We start from the raw sequence: 14,700 nt of genomic DNA on the forward strand, positions 1-14,700 counted from the left end.
TGCAAGATTGAGATGTTTTGATTGTGCAACTTGCATGAAGATGGGAGAGAGAAAGCTCTTCACAAAAGTGGATGTCATCGGGGGACCGCCATTGCCATCTCCGGGGCCAAAGGTTATTCACATGCTTTTTAGTGTGTTTTTCCATTTATTCCTCAGGTACGGGACATGGTTGGAAAAACAGCATCATCAATCATTCATCTTACATCATTCCCCCGTTCAATCATGCATACAGGAAAAACTATAGAATCAAATGATGATCTGATACAGGATCCAGGATGTCATTATTTGATCAGGACCATGATATAGTACTCGTACTGGCGACACAGGGAACCCTTGTTCTGTAGATGCATAGGTTGGGAACAAGTCACTGGTTGAATTATCATGCTTAAGCCTCGTAGTCTTCAGTGTATATATCAATCTGACCTCTCTCATCTCCTCTCCGTATCTTTGACGGTGAAATATGCTTAGAAACTAAATTTCTGATCACTGTATTCAGAGTGACCGGTCCACAAGCTGAGAGAAAGATGGGAAGAATAGGTTCCATCAACATCGTCAGTCTCGTTATACACGGCTCAGAATGAGATACGTTTTGTACTCACTTGCGACAATCATATTGCCTTTAGCTTGAACTACTTCTTCCTCAATCACGGATGATAGTTTCGGTTTCCCGTTTTTAGCTTTTTCAGTAAGAATCTTCATGGCCGCATAATCGGATTCATCTATCCATAAACCTCCATCTGACGAGATTGCTTTTGTATGATTTGGATCATGTGATGAGGAAGAGAACTCTTCCAGTAAAACCATACTTTGTGTACGAGAAGCTCTGGACAATAAATCCCTCACTGATTCACCTGCTGTCGAAGCTCCGTCGTCGAAATTCATGATAGACGGAGATGGTGAAGGTCCCATCGAATATCCACCTCCGCCTCCGAAGGGATTATATTGATCATAAGTGGAGTCAGCGTATGATCTATAAGATTGTCTCCTATCATAGTTCAGCTGATGGTTGGAACTTGAGTTTGCCAACATGGGTGCTGAAGCTGGATGAGGTTGCGGAGCGTGTAGACTGCTCGCCTGCGAATGTCCAGAGAAACGATCCTCGTATGCTGATGGTCGTTTTGGAGGATTGTGTTCATCATAGGACGAAGATGATAGTCGCTGAGAGTAATCATCATACGCCGAGAGTTGTCTGGGCGGATCATCGTATGACGCCGAGAAACGAGAGTGGGGATTGTCGTAGGCTGTTTGTTGCTGATTTCGATTGGGAGGATATAGTGGTGAATTTGAAGGTTCTATCGAACCTCTTGTCCTTCTTTGAGCTTTCCGTGATTTCGCTCGTAACACTTTACCTTGCTTATTCAGTGTTTGAGATAACTGATTTTCGGCTGGATCATTGACATCTTCTTCATCTTCGTAGTTTGTTAGATCAATGATATCGGCGTAGTTGGATGATAGGTGGCCATCAACAGTATCATCATAATCCATTGGTTGATTTGGATCCCCATCAATACTCATTTGACTAGTAACGGAATCTGTCGATCCTCTTCTTTGATGTGCAGTACCTTGCGCGAAACCAGGTCTCGGTGGTGCCAACTCGTCGTTGTTCCGCGGTTGGTGCGAATTGGTAACGAATATACTAATCTCAAATCTTGTGGGATCCACCATATCTTGACATCTTCGAAGTTGACCAGCAATCCATGCTATCTCAGCATATTCCCTTACCACCCAACAAAACCTAACTCTTTGGGTTTTCCCTAAGCTATTCTTCATTCTTCTACAGATGTATTCACAAATAGAGGCACCAAAACTGACACCCGATCCACCACAAATAATCAAGACTGTTGAGTAATTCTTCCATTTCACTCTGCCCGAAGAGCCCATAGGCCCGTCCACCCAGGCTTTGAGGAAGATTGGCGGGACTTGTAAACCGGTAGCGTTATTGGTAGATTGCATCGATCTTAATGACACTCTCTTGTCGGCAACGTTGTTTATACCCATGGCAGCGAGTGACCTTGTGCGTACTAAATCGAACAACTGCTTAGTCAGACCTTTTCTTGCTTTGACTAAGAGAATAATCTCATTTGAGTCATTATTGGTGATCGTAAATGGATGTGATTGGAAGCGAGATATTTCGGGAAGGTATAGTAAAACACTTTGACCTGGTGACCACTTGAAAGGGCGGGGAACATTGATGGTTAATCGTACGGTCCGAGATGGCAACAATTGAGCTTGAGCATAGCCAACAGGTATCGGCACAGGAATGAAAGAAGGGAGAGCTGGTGTTTGTGATGGATTTCCCATTGTCGTCATTGAACTTGAACGGGGTAGATGCATACTTGTTGCAGAATCGCTGCGAGGCATTGGTAGCATGGTAGCAGTAGATTCGCTTCTCTGATGTATAGGTGGATCATAACGTGACTCATAAGCTCCTAAAGGTTGTAAAGAGCCTTCATCATAATATCCACGATTTGTCGTTCTTCCAAAATCATTGGTTTCGTAAGATTGATCTTGTTGAGGGGGTGGTTGAGGGAGTGTTTTATCGGTATAAGGTTTTTCATAATCGCTACTTCGCTTGAGATCTTGCATTCCATAAGTTTGAGTTGAATCCTTATACGGCTTGCCTGCTAAGGCATCATAACTACCTCGTTTTTTCCCGAACATCCCATTGATCTTTGCCAATCTAACGAATCTATAAGCTCTTTCGAAACCCCATAAAGCGAGCGCGCCCGCCATCCAGAACCATAGGACGGGATGATGGATGGCGGAACATACGATGGTGAGAAAAGAACAGGTGACATGGGCGATATAGAAGAACTAGACCATTCAGCAACGCTTCTTATAGTTTGTGAACTCACCTCGTAAGAGTTCTTTCTAACTGGTTTCAAGCTCAGAACCATTACGGCCGTCATTGCGGCATAGGCTACACATCCAAAGATGAATCTATAACTATTCCAGATCAGAAACCAGACTGCTCTTCCTTTCTGTTGATCTTGGAATAGCTGTACGGTCCATAAAGCCACATGTATAGTTGTGAATCCCCATACTATCCAAGCTGTTGCTCTGTGAAATAAAGCCAATTTATCTGAATATATATGCGTGAATGCCCGAAGAGCAAAGATCGCAATTGGAGGAGCTTTCAAAGCAAATAGAACAGTCAAAGGCATTAACGCAAAAGCTGTGAATCCAAATCTCGATCCACTGGTCCACCATGATTTGCTGATTGAATAAGGTATTGAAGATGCCCTTTTCCTGAATGAGCTTGAAAAGTTGAATGTTGATGAAGAGGGTTTGATATAATCTGAACCAATAACAACGAGAACGCAAGAGATGATTGTTATTATCCCGATTGACATCAGGGCTGAATTACTTGGTAAAGCCATTCCTCTTGCTCCTCCTGATTTCCTCCTCCCAACAGGTTTTCTCCTGATTCCCCATTTCTTGAAAGCAGCTCCGACAGATCCACCCGACAGCCTCAGGTGATGTGAGAGTGCATAGACACCAGCCAAAGCGATCAAGACGAACCACAAGAGATAAGCATATCGGTATGAAGGCCAGCTGTTGTATCGACTTTCAGCATTTCGTTCCCCGTTTCGCAAGTTTAGCTACTTACCTCATCATGTGGGCTTGGAGATAAGCTGTCGCGTACGCTGCATTAGATGAGGCTGTCACCGTCGGATTGACCTGAAGGTCAGCTTAGTCAGCGCAAGGTAGTACTCACAGGTAATGCACCTACGATTCCATGTCAGCTTTCTTCGTTTAACGTGAGATTAGAAGCAGACTCACTTGTCACGGAACCCGTCACCTCTGGACTCTGAGCATACGAGGTCACATACTTGAACGGTGGAACATAGGTACCTTGAGCTACATCGGCAGAAAGCACTCCAGTAACAGTCATCGTGCAATGAAGTTATGAGAGTTATGACTTGGTCCAAGCCTGTCGCTTTTGCGCAAAGCAAAGAACGATCTACCCTTCAACTTGTCTTGTTACGAGGTGATTTGCGTTGCCTATATCCGAGTCTGATCTGTCCTTCTCTCCTCCCTTTTGTTCTAAGCTGATGCGCGAGTGGAATCCAATCAGATGCGCTGACAGTGCAGGTTCGAAGTAGCTTTGCGATTACCTTGATCTCATTGGTGTCTGAATGCTATGCTGATACCAACGTTTTACTCTAAATATATAACTTGCATATATAAGATGCCGTTAATTACGGATCACGCGCAGCGGATTTCAAGATGACTCTTCTTTTTTTTGCAACTTTTTTACGCGACTGTTCCAATTGAGATGACCTCACTAGTCATCCCCTTCTTCTCATTCACCGCCCACGTATATGAGTACAATCTATTTCATAGAGTCGTCTTTCTATTGTCAGACCACTACATCGTGCCGCCAATGTACGTGAGAAAGGGGCATGACATCTCGTGGGATATCAAATATGCATGCAATCTCACACTGAAGGAATTGTAAGGGAATAGTATACGCCGTCCACGTGGTTATCACGCTTGTTTACAGAGGTGTGTTCATGATGACAGGCTATCGACATTTCTCCTATCGTTCGAATATGTCAACACTCCTCTTCCTCTTTTGAAAGACATCGGTCAGAAGCCAGCCATCAATGACAGATGTCAGGCGAGTCAATCAGGTCCCTCAACCATGGCTCGACCCATCGTCTTCAAAAGTCACAAAAGAGACTTCTGGTCAGTCGTGGACGCATCAGAAGAGGAGGAAGACTTGAAGGAATCTAGAGACCAAGTCGATTCATTCTTCGAGCAAGTGAAAGAGGAAATCGCATGGAAAAACAAGCAGCAGCTGGTCTCAGCTGACAGCACTGATACAGTTGTGCAAGCGCAGGAGGATGTAGAGATACAAAGTGATAGCTCGACTGCATCACAGTCAGCCGAAGTACTTTTCTCCCCTCTACCAGTCGAGGAAGCGATAGGCAAGAAAACGGTTGTACCGATACCAGTCCTGAGATCAGTTATTTCCGATCTCTCCGAGGTTTCCTTCATTCCACCTTCATTCCATCCTTCCCATATCCTGCAAACCTCCACACCTCGGGCACCTACGTCCACCTTCCCTTCCGTGCCGACACCCAGCGATGCTGGTACACCTCGACTGCCTGCTCCCGCATCTTGGAAACTACATTCACTTCCACTCTCCAGTAGATCAGCTGATCCTGCTACTCCCGACTATGTCGCATCTCCCATTGATTCTCCCTCAACCACTAAATCCCGACTATCAGTCAATCCCAGTGGTGTAGGGGAAGGTGAAGGTCGAGGAAGGCGCGATGACCCAGAGACTCCGGTACCCATAGGCAAATCCGCACTATCTGAAATTAAGTCCAGGAAAGATCACCAAGCAATTTCAAAGCACTTTGATCTACTGTCCAGGGCAGTTGTCAAAGGGCAACCGCTGCCTCAAGGAAAAGTTAAGGGAAAACAAACATTAGGAAAAGCAGCTACTATGACCGCTGGTATAGGAGGGAAAGTATTTGACGCATTGAAATTTTGTTTGACAAGTGAGGTCAATCAAGCTTCCAAGCTCAAGCAGAGAGCCGATATCGTAAGTAAACTGCAAAGACATGCTGCATCACTCAGAGGCTGATGATATCTGTTTATCTTAGATCACCAGTCTAGGTGGTCAGGTAGTCCTTCAACCTGATACAGCTATAACTCACGTAATCTACGATACAGGCAAATCCGCCTCTCTTTTAGCCCAAAAGCTTGGTGTAGAGACCCTTAGTGAATTACCGGAGGGAACGACTTGTGTCAAGTGGGACTGGATAGTTCAATGTAAATTAGCTGTAAGTGAATTGTAAAACCTGCATGAAAAGTACAGGCAAGAGCTTAAGTTCCCTTTCTGCCATTTACAGGGAAGGCTACTTGACCCTACTCCATGGCTCAGTTTCCCAAAGACATCCTTCTCCCGTGCGGTCTCCACCAATGCTATTCGCCCAACCTCTAGAATATTCGACATAACGGATCAACTTCGTGGTCAGAGCGTAGCTATAACAAGGTGAGTCCACTAGAGCAGCTATACATGATTGATCAACTATCAATTCAACGTTGATTAATTTGTTTTGCTAATTTTCAGAAAACGGGAACCAACTGCTTCAGACTCGGATACCGAGGAATCATCGAAGAAACGATCTCGAATTGGTCAAACCAAGTCTTTCACTCTCTTTCCTCCAGTACCCGAACGTTGTGAAGAAAATGCAAACGCGAAAAGTGGACCGTCGAGGCTCAAATCGATGGATAATCTCGATATAAGTGTGGCTACTGAACATGCTTTGCCTTCTGGACCGGGCTGGAAGACAGCGGCTGAAGGGGAGAGGGATGCGTTGGATGAGATGATAGAAGGTATCGTAAAAGGTAGTCTGGATGTACCTGAGGTGAGGTATCTCCTCTTCTCAGGAGGCATACGACTAAATCCATACTTAGGACATCGACGAAAATAGTGATCGAGAAGATGGCAGTCCTGAACGACGTAACAGATCTGATACCGTGAGTAAGGGATGATGCTTATGTGGATTTGCGATTGATATGAATTATTGATTGATGTATTGACAGAATCCCAACCCCTCAGCTGATGGATACAAATGCGGCCAAAACCATGATGGAAAAGGATATACTGGTCCAAACGAATGGCTGGCCAAGAAATTTGAAGAGCTACATGATTTGTATAGCGGTCAGGTAGGCAAAAATAGTTTCGCAATCCGAGGATATCAACGTGGTAAGTCGGCTGATTCGTCAGTATCAATAGTCATCGCTGATTCGTCGGGTTTTAATAGCTGCTGGAATCATGAGACGTAAGCCAGCATTCTGTTGGGCTCTAGTTGGGAGCTGAACCGGGCGCAGGTATTACCTATCCTATAACCACCGGTACTCAAGCTCGAGCTATCCCTGGAATCGGGATGAATCTAGCTGATAGAGTAAGTCCTTCGCGTTTTTGAAAATCGAATTCTGAAATTCGACGTCCTTCATAGATCGACGAATTTTTGTCGGGAGCACAAGGTCGAGCATTTTATGAAAACACGGAACAAGCTCGATGCGTTGCTCTTTTCAAAGACATTTATGGTGTCGGTACGTATTAGATAACACGTGCAGCAATGTGCGCTGAATGTCCTAATCTTGCATGATACAGGTCGCCAACATGCCAATGAGATGTATCGATCTGGTGCTCGAACGATCGATGATCTTCGTTCAGGTAAATTCTCACTTACAGCCGGACAAATGATAGGTCTTCAATTGTACGACGATTTAAAAGCTAGAATTCCGAGGGATGAATGTAAAGATATTTTCGAGATTATCAGATCCGAGGCTCAGGCCATCGATGATCAGCTTTGGGTGGAGATCATGGGTAGCTACAGGAGGGGACAAGATACGAGTGGAGACGTTGATATACTTATCACACGTGAAGGCGGAGAAGACAATGAGAAGAAAGGAATACTGGGCGATTTGATACAGAGATTGAAGAGGAAAGGACTGGTAACTCACGATGTCAGCTAGGTTCAGGATCGATCTTAGTAGTAAGATGCTGACTGGTTCTACAGCTCGGTACTCCGACTGATTGGACAGCGCCTGAAGCCAAATGGATGGGTGTAGGAAGGCTGAGCTCTGCACATAAGCATCGCAGGATAGGTGAGCATGTCAATTAGGAGAAGTGATCAGCACGGTGATTGACATTCATGGCCACAAGATATCCTCTGCATACCTTACAAGTATTGGGGTGCAGCGTTGATCTACTTTACTGGTAACGAGGTGGTAAGTCTACTCGCCCTCCACATCTGTGAGTTGAAGTAGCCAAACTAAACACGCTTTGTAGTTTAATCGATCTATGAGACTTTATGCAAGAAAGAATGGCTACAGTCTTAACCAAAGAGGACTATATAAAGGTGTTATTAGGGGTAAGGATGGACTGAAGCAAACCGAAGGTGGGTGTTATGCCAGTCATAATAAACGAGGAAAGGCAAAGCTTGAATATCTATTTGAATTGACAGGAGAACTCATTGCATCGAAAACTGAACAAGATATATTCAACATGCTTGGACTGAGATGGAGGTAAGTCATGTAATCAACATCTCTTAGGGACAAACACAGCTGACGGTAAACTGTGATATCCAAGGCACCCTCATCATCGACGACCATGATTGACCAATTAACGCTAGATTCCACAGAAATGCGCATTGTGAGGCTGTGTTGTCATATACGATTTGTTGTACCTTCTTTAACGCCATCACCGTTCAAATGTGTGTATTGCTATAAGTCAAATGCATATTGATTCAAATATCTTGATATCATCTTTACTTCAATTGTACTTCAATTTCCGTCTCATGATTCTCCATTCTCAACTAAGGCTCCTTGAGCTCATTCTTAGCCCATGCTGAGGATATTTCCTCTTTGGTGATGGTTCTGAGTGAGCCAGGTGATGCTGTGGATCCAGAGATGGCGGATGATACAACGTCAACAAGCAAACCAACGGTAGTCTTCTCTTGGTGGAAGTGTCTGATCTCATCAACAGTAACTTGGAAGACCGCTATTCTGGGGTCGGAAGGAGTACCATCATGTACACCGTCACCTTTGTCGCCGAACCATGCTTTGGTGGTTGGGTTCCAAAGTTTCTCAACAACTTCTTTGTCGTCAAGTCGGCTATCCGAGGATTTAGCTTATAGTCTAAACAAGGCGACCGCCAGAGGTATATGACTTACGCAGCTTTACCAGCGATTGATGCCCAACCTGTGTTGCTGGGGGTACCATCAACAGCGATGTTGACGTGTTTGCTGTTCGCAATGGAAAAAATCGGCAGGTCAGTTCCTCGGCGTTGACGATTTGACGCACGACTTGCTATAAGCGCTAAACGGTGTACTCACTCGTTGTCGACTTCTACTTCTTTGTATGATTCTTTGTCGTAAATGAATCTGAATTTCCAATCAGGTGTGATCTCGGCAACGGCCATGACTCGAGCGTGAAGGGATCCATCGGGAGCGTGAGTGGTGAGGATGACTGATTTTTGAGCCTTGAAGAACGCTCGAAGGGTGGTCAACTTTTCAGTGAGTGAAGGTTGAGCTGAAGCGGTCTTGGAATATTCGTCTGACATTTTGGATGTACTGTGTAATGCACGAGGATGGTTGTGTGAAAAAGCGGTCGAATCACGGGGAACAGAAAAGGTAGGAAGCCGGAAAGTGGACGTGGCGATCAGGCGAACGGTAGGAAGAGAGCGAGCAGTGATCGAAAGAGGTCGAATTGTACTGGTCAGCATACTGAAAGGTGTGAATCAACGATATATGAGGGGTTCAGAAGGAGCAGGTAAAGTTTAGTGATGTACTTACGTTTGCTTCTCTGTCGCAAGTGGATGGGGGTTTTCAATTGGAGGAAGTAAGTGGAGAGAGGAAGATGTAACTTTCTTTATAATAATAAATAGTTTATTCGATCGATCCTGTTATAATAAAACCATCACCATAGGGGGGGAGTGACAATTCATCATCTTTTGTATATGATTGACGTCATTCTCGTTAATAACCCCCTACTACACACCGGACTTTTGGCTAGTAACCTCCGATGAATGTCAGTTACGTAATAGCACGATATCGGATTTGAGATTGGATTATCTCCGTTTGTTTGTTCCTCATTTCTGAAATGCTCCTCTTATGTTGAAAGAGGCTGATGCCATCCTCGTACAGTTGATGAATACAGTGTATAGGTGAAGGGGGCAATTTCCATACTCCCTTCGCTCCACCTCCGGGTCATGCTCCTTCCTTCTTCTTTCCCGTCAATCAGATCAACCTCCAATTCAAAACAGCTGTACCGTCGCTTTCTTCAGCATTTACAATTGATTCCAGATCCACATATATGGTCGATACTCATTCCTCGGTATAAAAAGCTCCTGCTATCATCTGGTAGGAACTTATTGACTGCCGAAGAATTGAAAACTTTGCAAATCGAGCAAGATATTGTACCCCCGTCTGAAAGTTCCAAAGCAGCTTTGGAGAGAGCAAGAAGATGGAAGAGGGATAAAGCACTGAAGAAGGCTGAAAAGGTATGCACGTGGCCTTCAACAATTCGTGATATGGTCTGGTACTTGATTCTTTGCTAATCAGTGCTTGCATTCTACAGGAACTGGAACGTCTTCGAGCAGCCGTGGCTTGTCACCCTCATGCTTTGACTAGACTAATTGAGGAAACATATGGACAAAGAGGTGTCATGAGATGGGATCTGCTTCGTGTAAGCTTTGTCACAATTAGATGCGCAACAGGAGCTGACATAACTGCAACATCGTCAGAAAATCTCCGCTCGATACTCTGTAGATCCCCTTATAGATTCGCTCCCCCCACCTCTGCTTCCTTTCCGACCGCCAGCCGCAGCGCCATCAGAAGCACAACCTCGCGCTAGGAAAATTGTTCCCGCTTGCAGGATCAGAACAGAGCTCAAAAGGTCTGTAGAGAGGGACTGGCATCATGTGAAACCCCCTATCGTTCTTCCTGTTTCTCGAAACACTCAAGATGAAGAATCAGAGACGGCTCCTGCGACAACAGGATGGGAACGAAGTGGGATTATCCATAATTTGCGTATTCTTTCCGGAATCGATCAAGCTGGGGTCTCACAACTAGATAAGCTAACACTGCTTGATCTCTCTTTTCTCAAACCGTCCATTCGGAGGCTTTTCCCTATCAAATGTGGCCGACGACTTCAAGAATCCCCTTTGCTCCCACCTAGACCTAAAGCAACCAGACAGAATCCTCATATATGGGGATTACCCCGCCGACTTGACTCTCGGCTTTTTCAAAGAACTTACAAGCGGTTCTGGGATGGACTAGTCTGGGCACGTCCCATAAATGTAGAAACAGCGGAAGAGCGATGGAAACAATGCTCTTATGAGGAATTCCAAGATTGGCAAGATGGCAAGGTCATAGATCAACCCGTAGCCGAGTTGGGACAGTTGAAAAGGCCAAAGAAGCACAAAATATCTACAGTCAACGAAAGTGGACATCTTCAGCTCGACAAATGGAGCAGAGCTACAAACAATGACAAGAAGTGGTTGTCTCTCAACCAAACCATGGATTTTGTATACCCATAATGTGTAATCAATCACAATCTGTCAAGCTCAATAAAATGCATAATTGAACGATGTACTTCTTACTATCCTCTCGGTGTGGTATCATAATTCACCGGCGATGCCGTTAACACATTTGTTTACAAAGCCTCCTTGAGTCGCTTCTCAGCTTCTTGGAAGTTGATGACGTCCCAGATGGCATTGAGGTACTGAAGGAAAGGATTAGCTGTCACTCAAAAACAAAGTCCTCATACAAGGCAAGAACGTGAAGGTTCCATCACTCACGTCGGGTTTGACATTTTTGTATTGGAGGTAGAAACTGCAAGACAATTAGCTTGAATGGGGTTTCATTAGTTAATCTTTACTCACGCGTGCTCCCAGATATCAATACCAATAATTGGGACATGAGCTAAAATATTCAATCATTTGGTCAACACAATTGTCCAATACCACTGTTCCTCGATCGAATCCAAGAGAATACGATTGAAACGATTGAACTCACACAAAAGGGGATCCTGGTTGGGGGTGGTAACGACTTCCAATTTCTTGGTACTCTTGTTGAAGCCTAACCAGCCCCATCCTGAACCTTGGACGGCGGCGGTTTTGGTGTTTACTTCTTTCTTGAGGTTCTCAAATCCGCCAAAGTCGGCTTGGACTTGGTCGTAAAGAGCGCCGGAGGAAGGGAATTTAGCTTCGGAAGAACCGTGGGGAGCAAGATTTTTCCAGAAGAGCTACAATGGTTATTGATTATCAGTAAAACATGTTTTGATCATATAATCTGTCATAACTGACTGAATGGTTGATATGACCACCACCGTTGAATTTCAAAGCTGGTTGCAAAGCGATAGCAGACTTGACATCACCGCTGGCTTGAAGTTTTTGAAGAGATTCCTCGGCGGTGTTCAACCCGGTAACATAGGTTTGATGATGCTTAGTGTGATGGAGGGTCATGATCTCGGAAGAGATAGATGGCTCAAGAGCCTAGAACAGTCAATATCAGCATGAATCTGGATGGTTGAGCGATACATTGAGAAAGCATCCGGAATGATCAGAAGGCGATGTTGTATGGGTCGGTTGATACGACGGATAGAACAGATTCTGTTCCAACACACAGTATCAAGTCGGAGAGAACGTAACTACTCACATCATAAGCGTAAGGGAGCTCCGGTAAAGTGTGTTTTCCTCTCATGGTGATAGCAGCAAAAGTCCTAGCTTTAAGAGGAGTAGAAGCTACTCGAGGAGCGATTCTGGCGAAGGCGACCATCATTTATATCTGCTTAACGCTGAGCTAGAAAGGCAAGTGGAAAATTGCACAAACGTGGGGACCGTGCAATGAGGGACTTTGAATCGAGTGTATGAGAGTGATATAGTATCAAATGAGGACTAGATAGGTTGGGAAACTGATTTGTGAGCCATTTGTGTGAACGTATTTGGTGGTGGTGTGCTCTGTCAGCTCATTCCTCGTCTGCGTCATTTAATCCTGCTTTCCCACGGTCACATTGGACACACGGGAAACCAAATCACCGAACATCACCGAAGCACTGTTGGAATTCTGTGATTTCATGTGATTTCACAGTATATCTACATGCATGCGGTTCATATATATCATGGTATAGGTTTGATGCAACGATTTCAGTACAAATTGGGTTCGATTGAGAATTACAAAGGTACGCCTAATTCCCCAGCTTCCTTTCGGAACATCTCAAGTCGCTCCATAGCGTAGGACTAGGGGGCAACATGTCAGGGGACGTTCAAAAGCAGGTGGAAGGGGGAACACACTTACAAGATAGTCAAACTCCGGTACATAACCATCTTGCTTCTCAATAATCCCTTCGACTTGTTCTTGAGCTTGAATGATACCCCACAATGCCCAGAAGATACTCGGGGCAGGGCTCCATATCCTGACTTCCCTTTCCAATACATCGACCTTTTCGCCCAGCACATCCTTTCTATGACCGACGATCTCCTTCCTGCCATCCATTTCAATTGACAGGTAAGCGCGATAGAAGTCTTGTCGTTGAGTCAATGAAGGATAGGGGAAATGAGGTTGTAACGAGTGTGAATGAGTTGGGTGGTGATAATTCGCTCTCCATTCATGGAAGTGATTCGCTATATCGAATCCTCGAGCATTAGGCGCGGAGTACTCAAAGTCGATCACAACATACTAAAAGAGATGTCAGCGACCTTGAAGAGGTACATTCCTTGATAGTCAAGCTCACACGATGGTGATCTGGTACGTTAGGGGGTAGATCAATGTCGAGCAACAATATATTTCCATATTGCGTATCATTGTCTATGCCATATGTTAGCGACATTGCTCCACGCACAGAGATTCTCTCCACTCACGAGCGAACACAGCACCTCTACCCGCGCCTTGCTCATTATCCACCCATCTCTTATAACTTTCCACTTCCTTCTTAATCTTGTGATGACCGAATGTTTCAACCCATGTCTCCCATTTCCCGCCTAACGCTGATAATGTGCCCAGAACCTCTTCTGCAGCTTGAGACCACTCTCTAATACATTTCCATACCATCGGCTCAGTCTCCCTCCCTTGCTCGAAACCGATCAGTCTCAGATCGACTGAGTGCAATTCCCTCATCCTCCTAGCTATCCCGTGAGAGATATGGGGCTCTCTGAGCTCCACAGCCGTCAGAGCACGAGACGGGAAAAATTGTTCCACTCGACCATTTTGGAATGTGCCGTAGATTTTTGGACCGATATGATATTCGGTAGAGAGTACATATAGGATTCGTAGCTCTTCATCTCGGGAGATCAAAGCGTCAGAGCTGACACCATACACTCTGAACAATAGTGTGGGAGGATATTGATCAGGGGTGATAGGTGGTGGGTGTGAAGGATCTGAGGCTGGCATTGTTGGTGTGAGCAGTGGAGACTCAGACGGAGAGGTGGGGTCAGGAGCCGGATTGAAGGACACGAAGAATACAGCGTTGGTTAAAGCGCCAGAAACCTTTTGCAGGTGGATAGACGATGGTGTCAGGAGGGTAGATGACCACATTGGAACTCTCTGTACCATATCAGCTACTTCTCCCCTGAGGGATAACTCACCAATCGTCGCAGTATACCTAGGACTTTTTGCTTGAATACTGGATGTCTCCATTCTCTACGGGATTTAGGTGGTCAGAAATGGTCACATATCCCAAGTCATGAAACTTACGAAGCATCAACGCTCAAAGATACGTGTTTCACGTTATTGATACTGTTAGTCGGAACCTCCGCATCGGCTTCTGGCGCGTATCTTTCCTTCTCATCAAGCAATGGACCGTCGAGCGAGAACTCCGAGAGCTTTGAGAAACTGCCAGTAGATGTCTTCCGCAACCTGGGTGGGCCACCTGATGGAGGGAAGTAAGAATCACTGGAAGCGGTATGAGGCAAGGAGGAAGTGCTGGGTTGACCTGTCGATGCCACTGGTGACAGTTGACCGGGAGAGTTGTAGTTGGCATGGGGTGTAAGGACCATTGCGGGGATAGGTCTGTCCACTTTGGGAAGAGCCATGAAGGTGAAAAGACTATCCGGAGAATGTGGAGAATCTACACGAACTTGATCAAAAGGATTACCAGCTTGAAGGGAGATTGGAATTGACGAATATGCTCGTAATCCAAACGGAAGACCACGATAAGAAGGTCTATTTGCAG

At 45.2% G+C, this 14,700-nt stretch overlaps 7 protein-coding genes across 7 annotated transcripts; 2 read left to right on the forward strand and 5 right to left on the reverse strand.

Annotated features, from left to right (window-relative positions):
- Positions 1-385: 385 nt before the first annotated feature.
- On the reverse strand, positions 386-3,895 carry IL334_007078 (uncharacterized protein; the record flags this gene model as incomplete). The annotated part of the gene is made up of 5 exons (XM_062938772.1): positions 386-513; positions 600-2,689; positions 2,773-3,555; positions 3,611-3,681; positions 3,791-3,895. The coding sequence occupies 5 exons, from the start codon at positions 3,893-3,895 to the stop codon at positions 386-388; spliced, it is 3,177 nt and encodes a 1,058-aa protein (XP_062794823.1).
- Positions 3,896-4,648: 753 nt separating this feature from the next.
- On the forward strand, positions 4,649-8,144 carry IL334_007079 (uncharacterized protein; the record flags this gene model as incomplete). The annotated part of the gene is made up of 15 exons (XM_062938773.1): positions 4,649-5,557; positions 5,619-5,798; positions 5,868-6,010; positions 6,089-6,386; positions 6,436-6,498; positions 6,565-6,727; positions 6,786-6,803; positions 6,853-6,926; positions 6,981-7,077; positions 7,139-7,494; positions 7,548-7,635; positions 7,694-7,758; positions 7,820-7,928; positions 7,995-8,055; positions 8,120-8,144. 15 exons carry the CDS (start codon positions 4,649-4,651, stop codon positions 8,142-8,144), a joined length of 2,649 nt encoding a protein of 882 aa, XP_062794824.1.
- A 201-nt stretch (positions 8,145-8,345) lies between these two features.
- On the reverse strand, positions 8,346-9,091 carry IL334_007080 (uncharacterized protein; the record flags this gene model as incomplete). The annotated part of the gene is made up of 3 exons (XM_062938774.1): positions 8,346-8,643; positions 8,703-8,774; positions 8,865-9,091. 3 exons carry the CDS (start codon positions 9,089-9,091, stop codon positions 8,346-8,348), a joined length of 597 nt encoding a protein of 198 aa, XP_062794825.1.
- Positions 9,092-9,739: 648 nt separating this feature from the next.
- On the forward strand, positions 9,740-11,068 carry IL334_007081 (uncharacterized protein; the record flags this gene model as incomplete). Its single annotated transcript, XM_062938775.1, has 3 exons — positions 9,740-10,030; positions 10,108-10,215; positions 10,274-11,068. 3 exons carry the CDS (start codon positions 9,740-9,742, stop codon positions 11,066-11,068), a joined length of 1,194 nt encoding a protein of 397 aa, XP_062794826.1.
- Positions 11,069-11,184: 116 nt separating this feature from the next.
- On the reverse strand, positions 11,185-12,308 carry IL334_007082 (uncharacterized protein; the record flags this gene model as incomplete). Its single annotated transcript, XM_062938776.1, has 6 exons — positions 11,185-11,253; positions 11,330-11,363; positions 11,414-11,453; positions 11,547-11,775; positions 11,837-12,025; positions 12,189-12,308. 6 exons carry the CDS (start codon positions 12,306-12,308, stop codon positions 11,185-11,187), a joined length of 681 nt encoding a protein of 226 aa, XP_062794827.1.
- A 395-nt stretch (positions 12,309-12,703) lies between these two features.
- IL334_007083 (uncharacterized protein) lies at positions 12,704-14,063 on the reverse strand (the record flags this gene model as incomplete). The annotated part of the gene is made up of 4 exons (XM_062938777.1): positions 12,704-12,769; positions 12,828-13,208; positions 13,264-13,337; positions 13,391-14,063. 4 exons carry the CDS (start codon positions 14,061-14,063, stop codon positions 12,704-12,706), a joined length of 1,194 nt encoding a protein of 397 aa, XP_062794828.1.
- A 23-nt stretch (positions 14,064-14,086) lies between these two features.
- IL334_007084 (uncharacterized protein) lies at positions 14,087-14,560 on the reverse strand (the record flags this gene model as incomplete). The annotated part of the gene is made up of 2 exons (XM_062938778.1): positions 14,087-14,168; positions 14,223-14,560. The coding sequence occupies 2 exons, from the start codon at positions 14,558-14,560 to the stop codon at positions 14,087-14,089; spliced, it is 420 nt and encodes a 139-aa protein (XP_062794829.1).
- Between the last annotated feature and the right edge of the window lie 140 nt (positions 14,561-14,700).

The sequence above is a fragment of the Kwoniella shivajii genome, chromosome 10, assembly GCF_035658355.1.
Source record: "Kwoniella shivajii chromosome 10, complete sequence".
In the NCBI taxonomy this organism is placed as follows: domain Eukaryota; kingdom Fungi; phylum Basidiomycota; class Tremellomycetes; order Tremellales; family Cryptococcaceae; genus Kwoniella; species Kwoniella shivajii.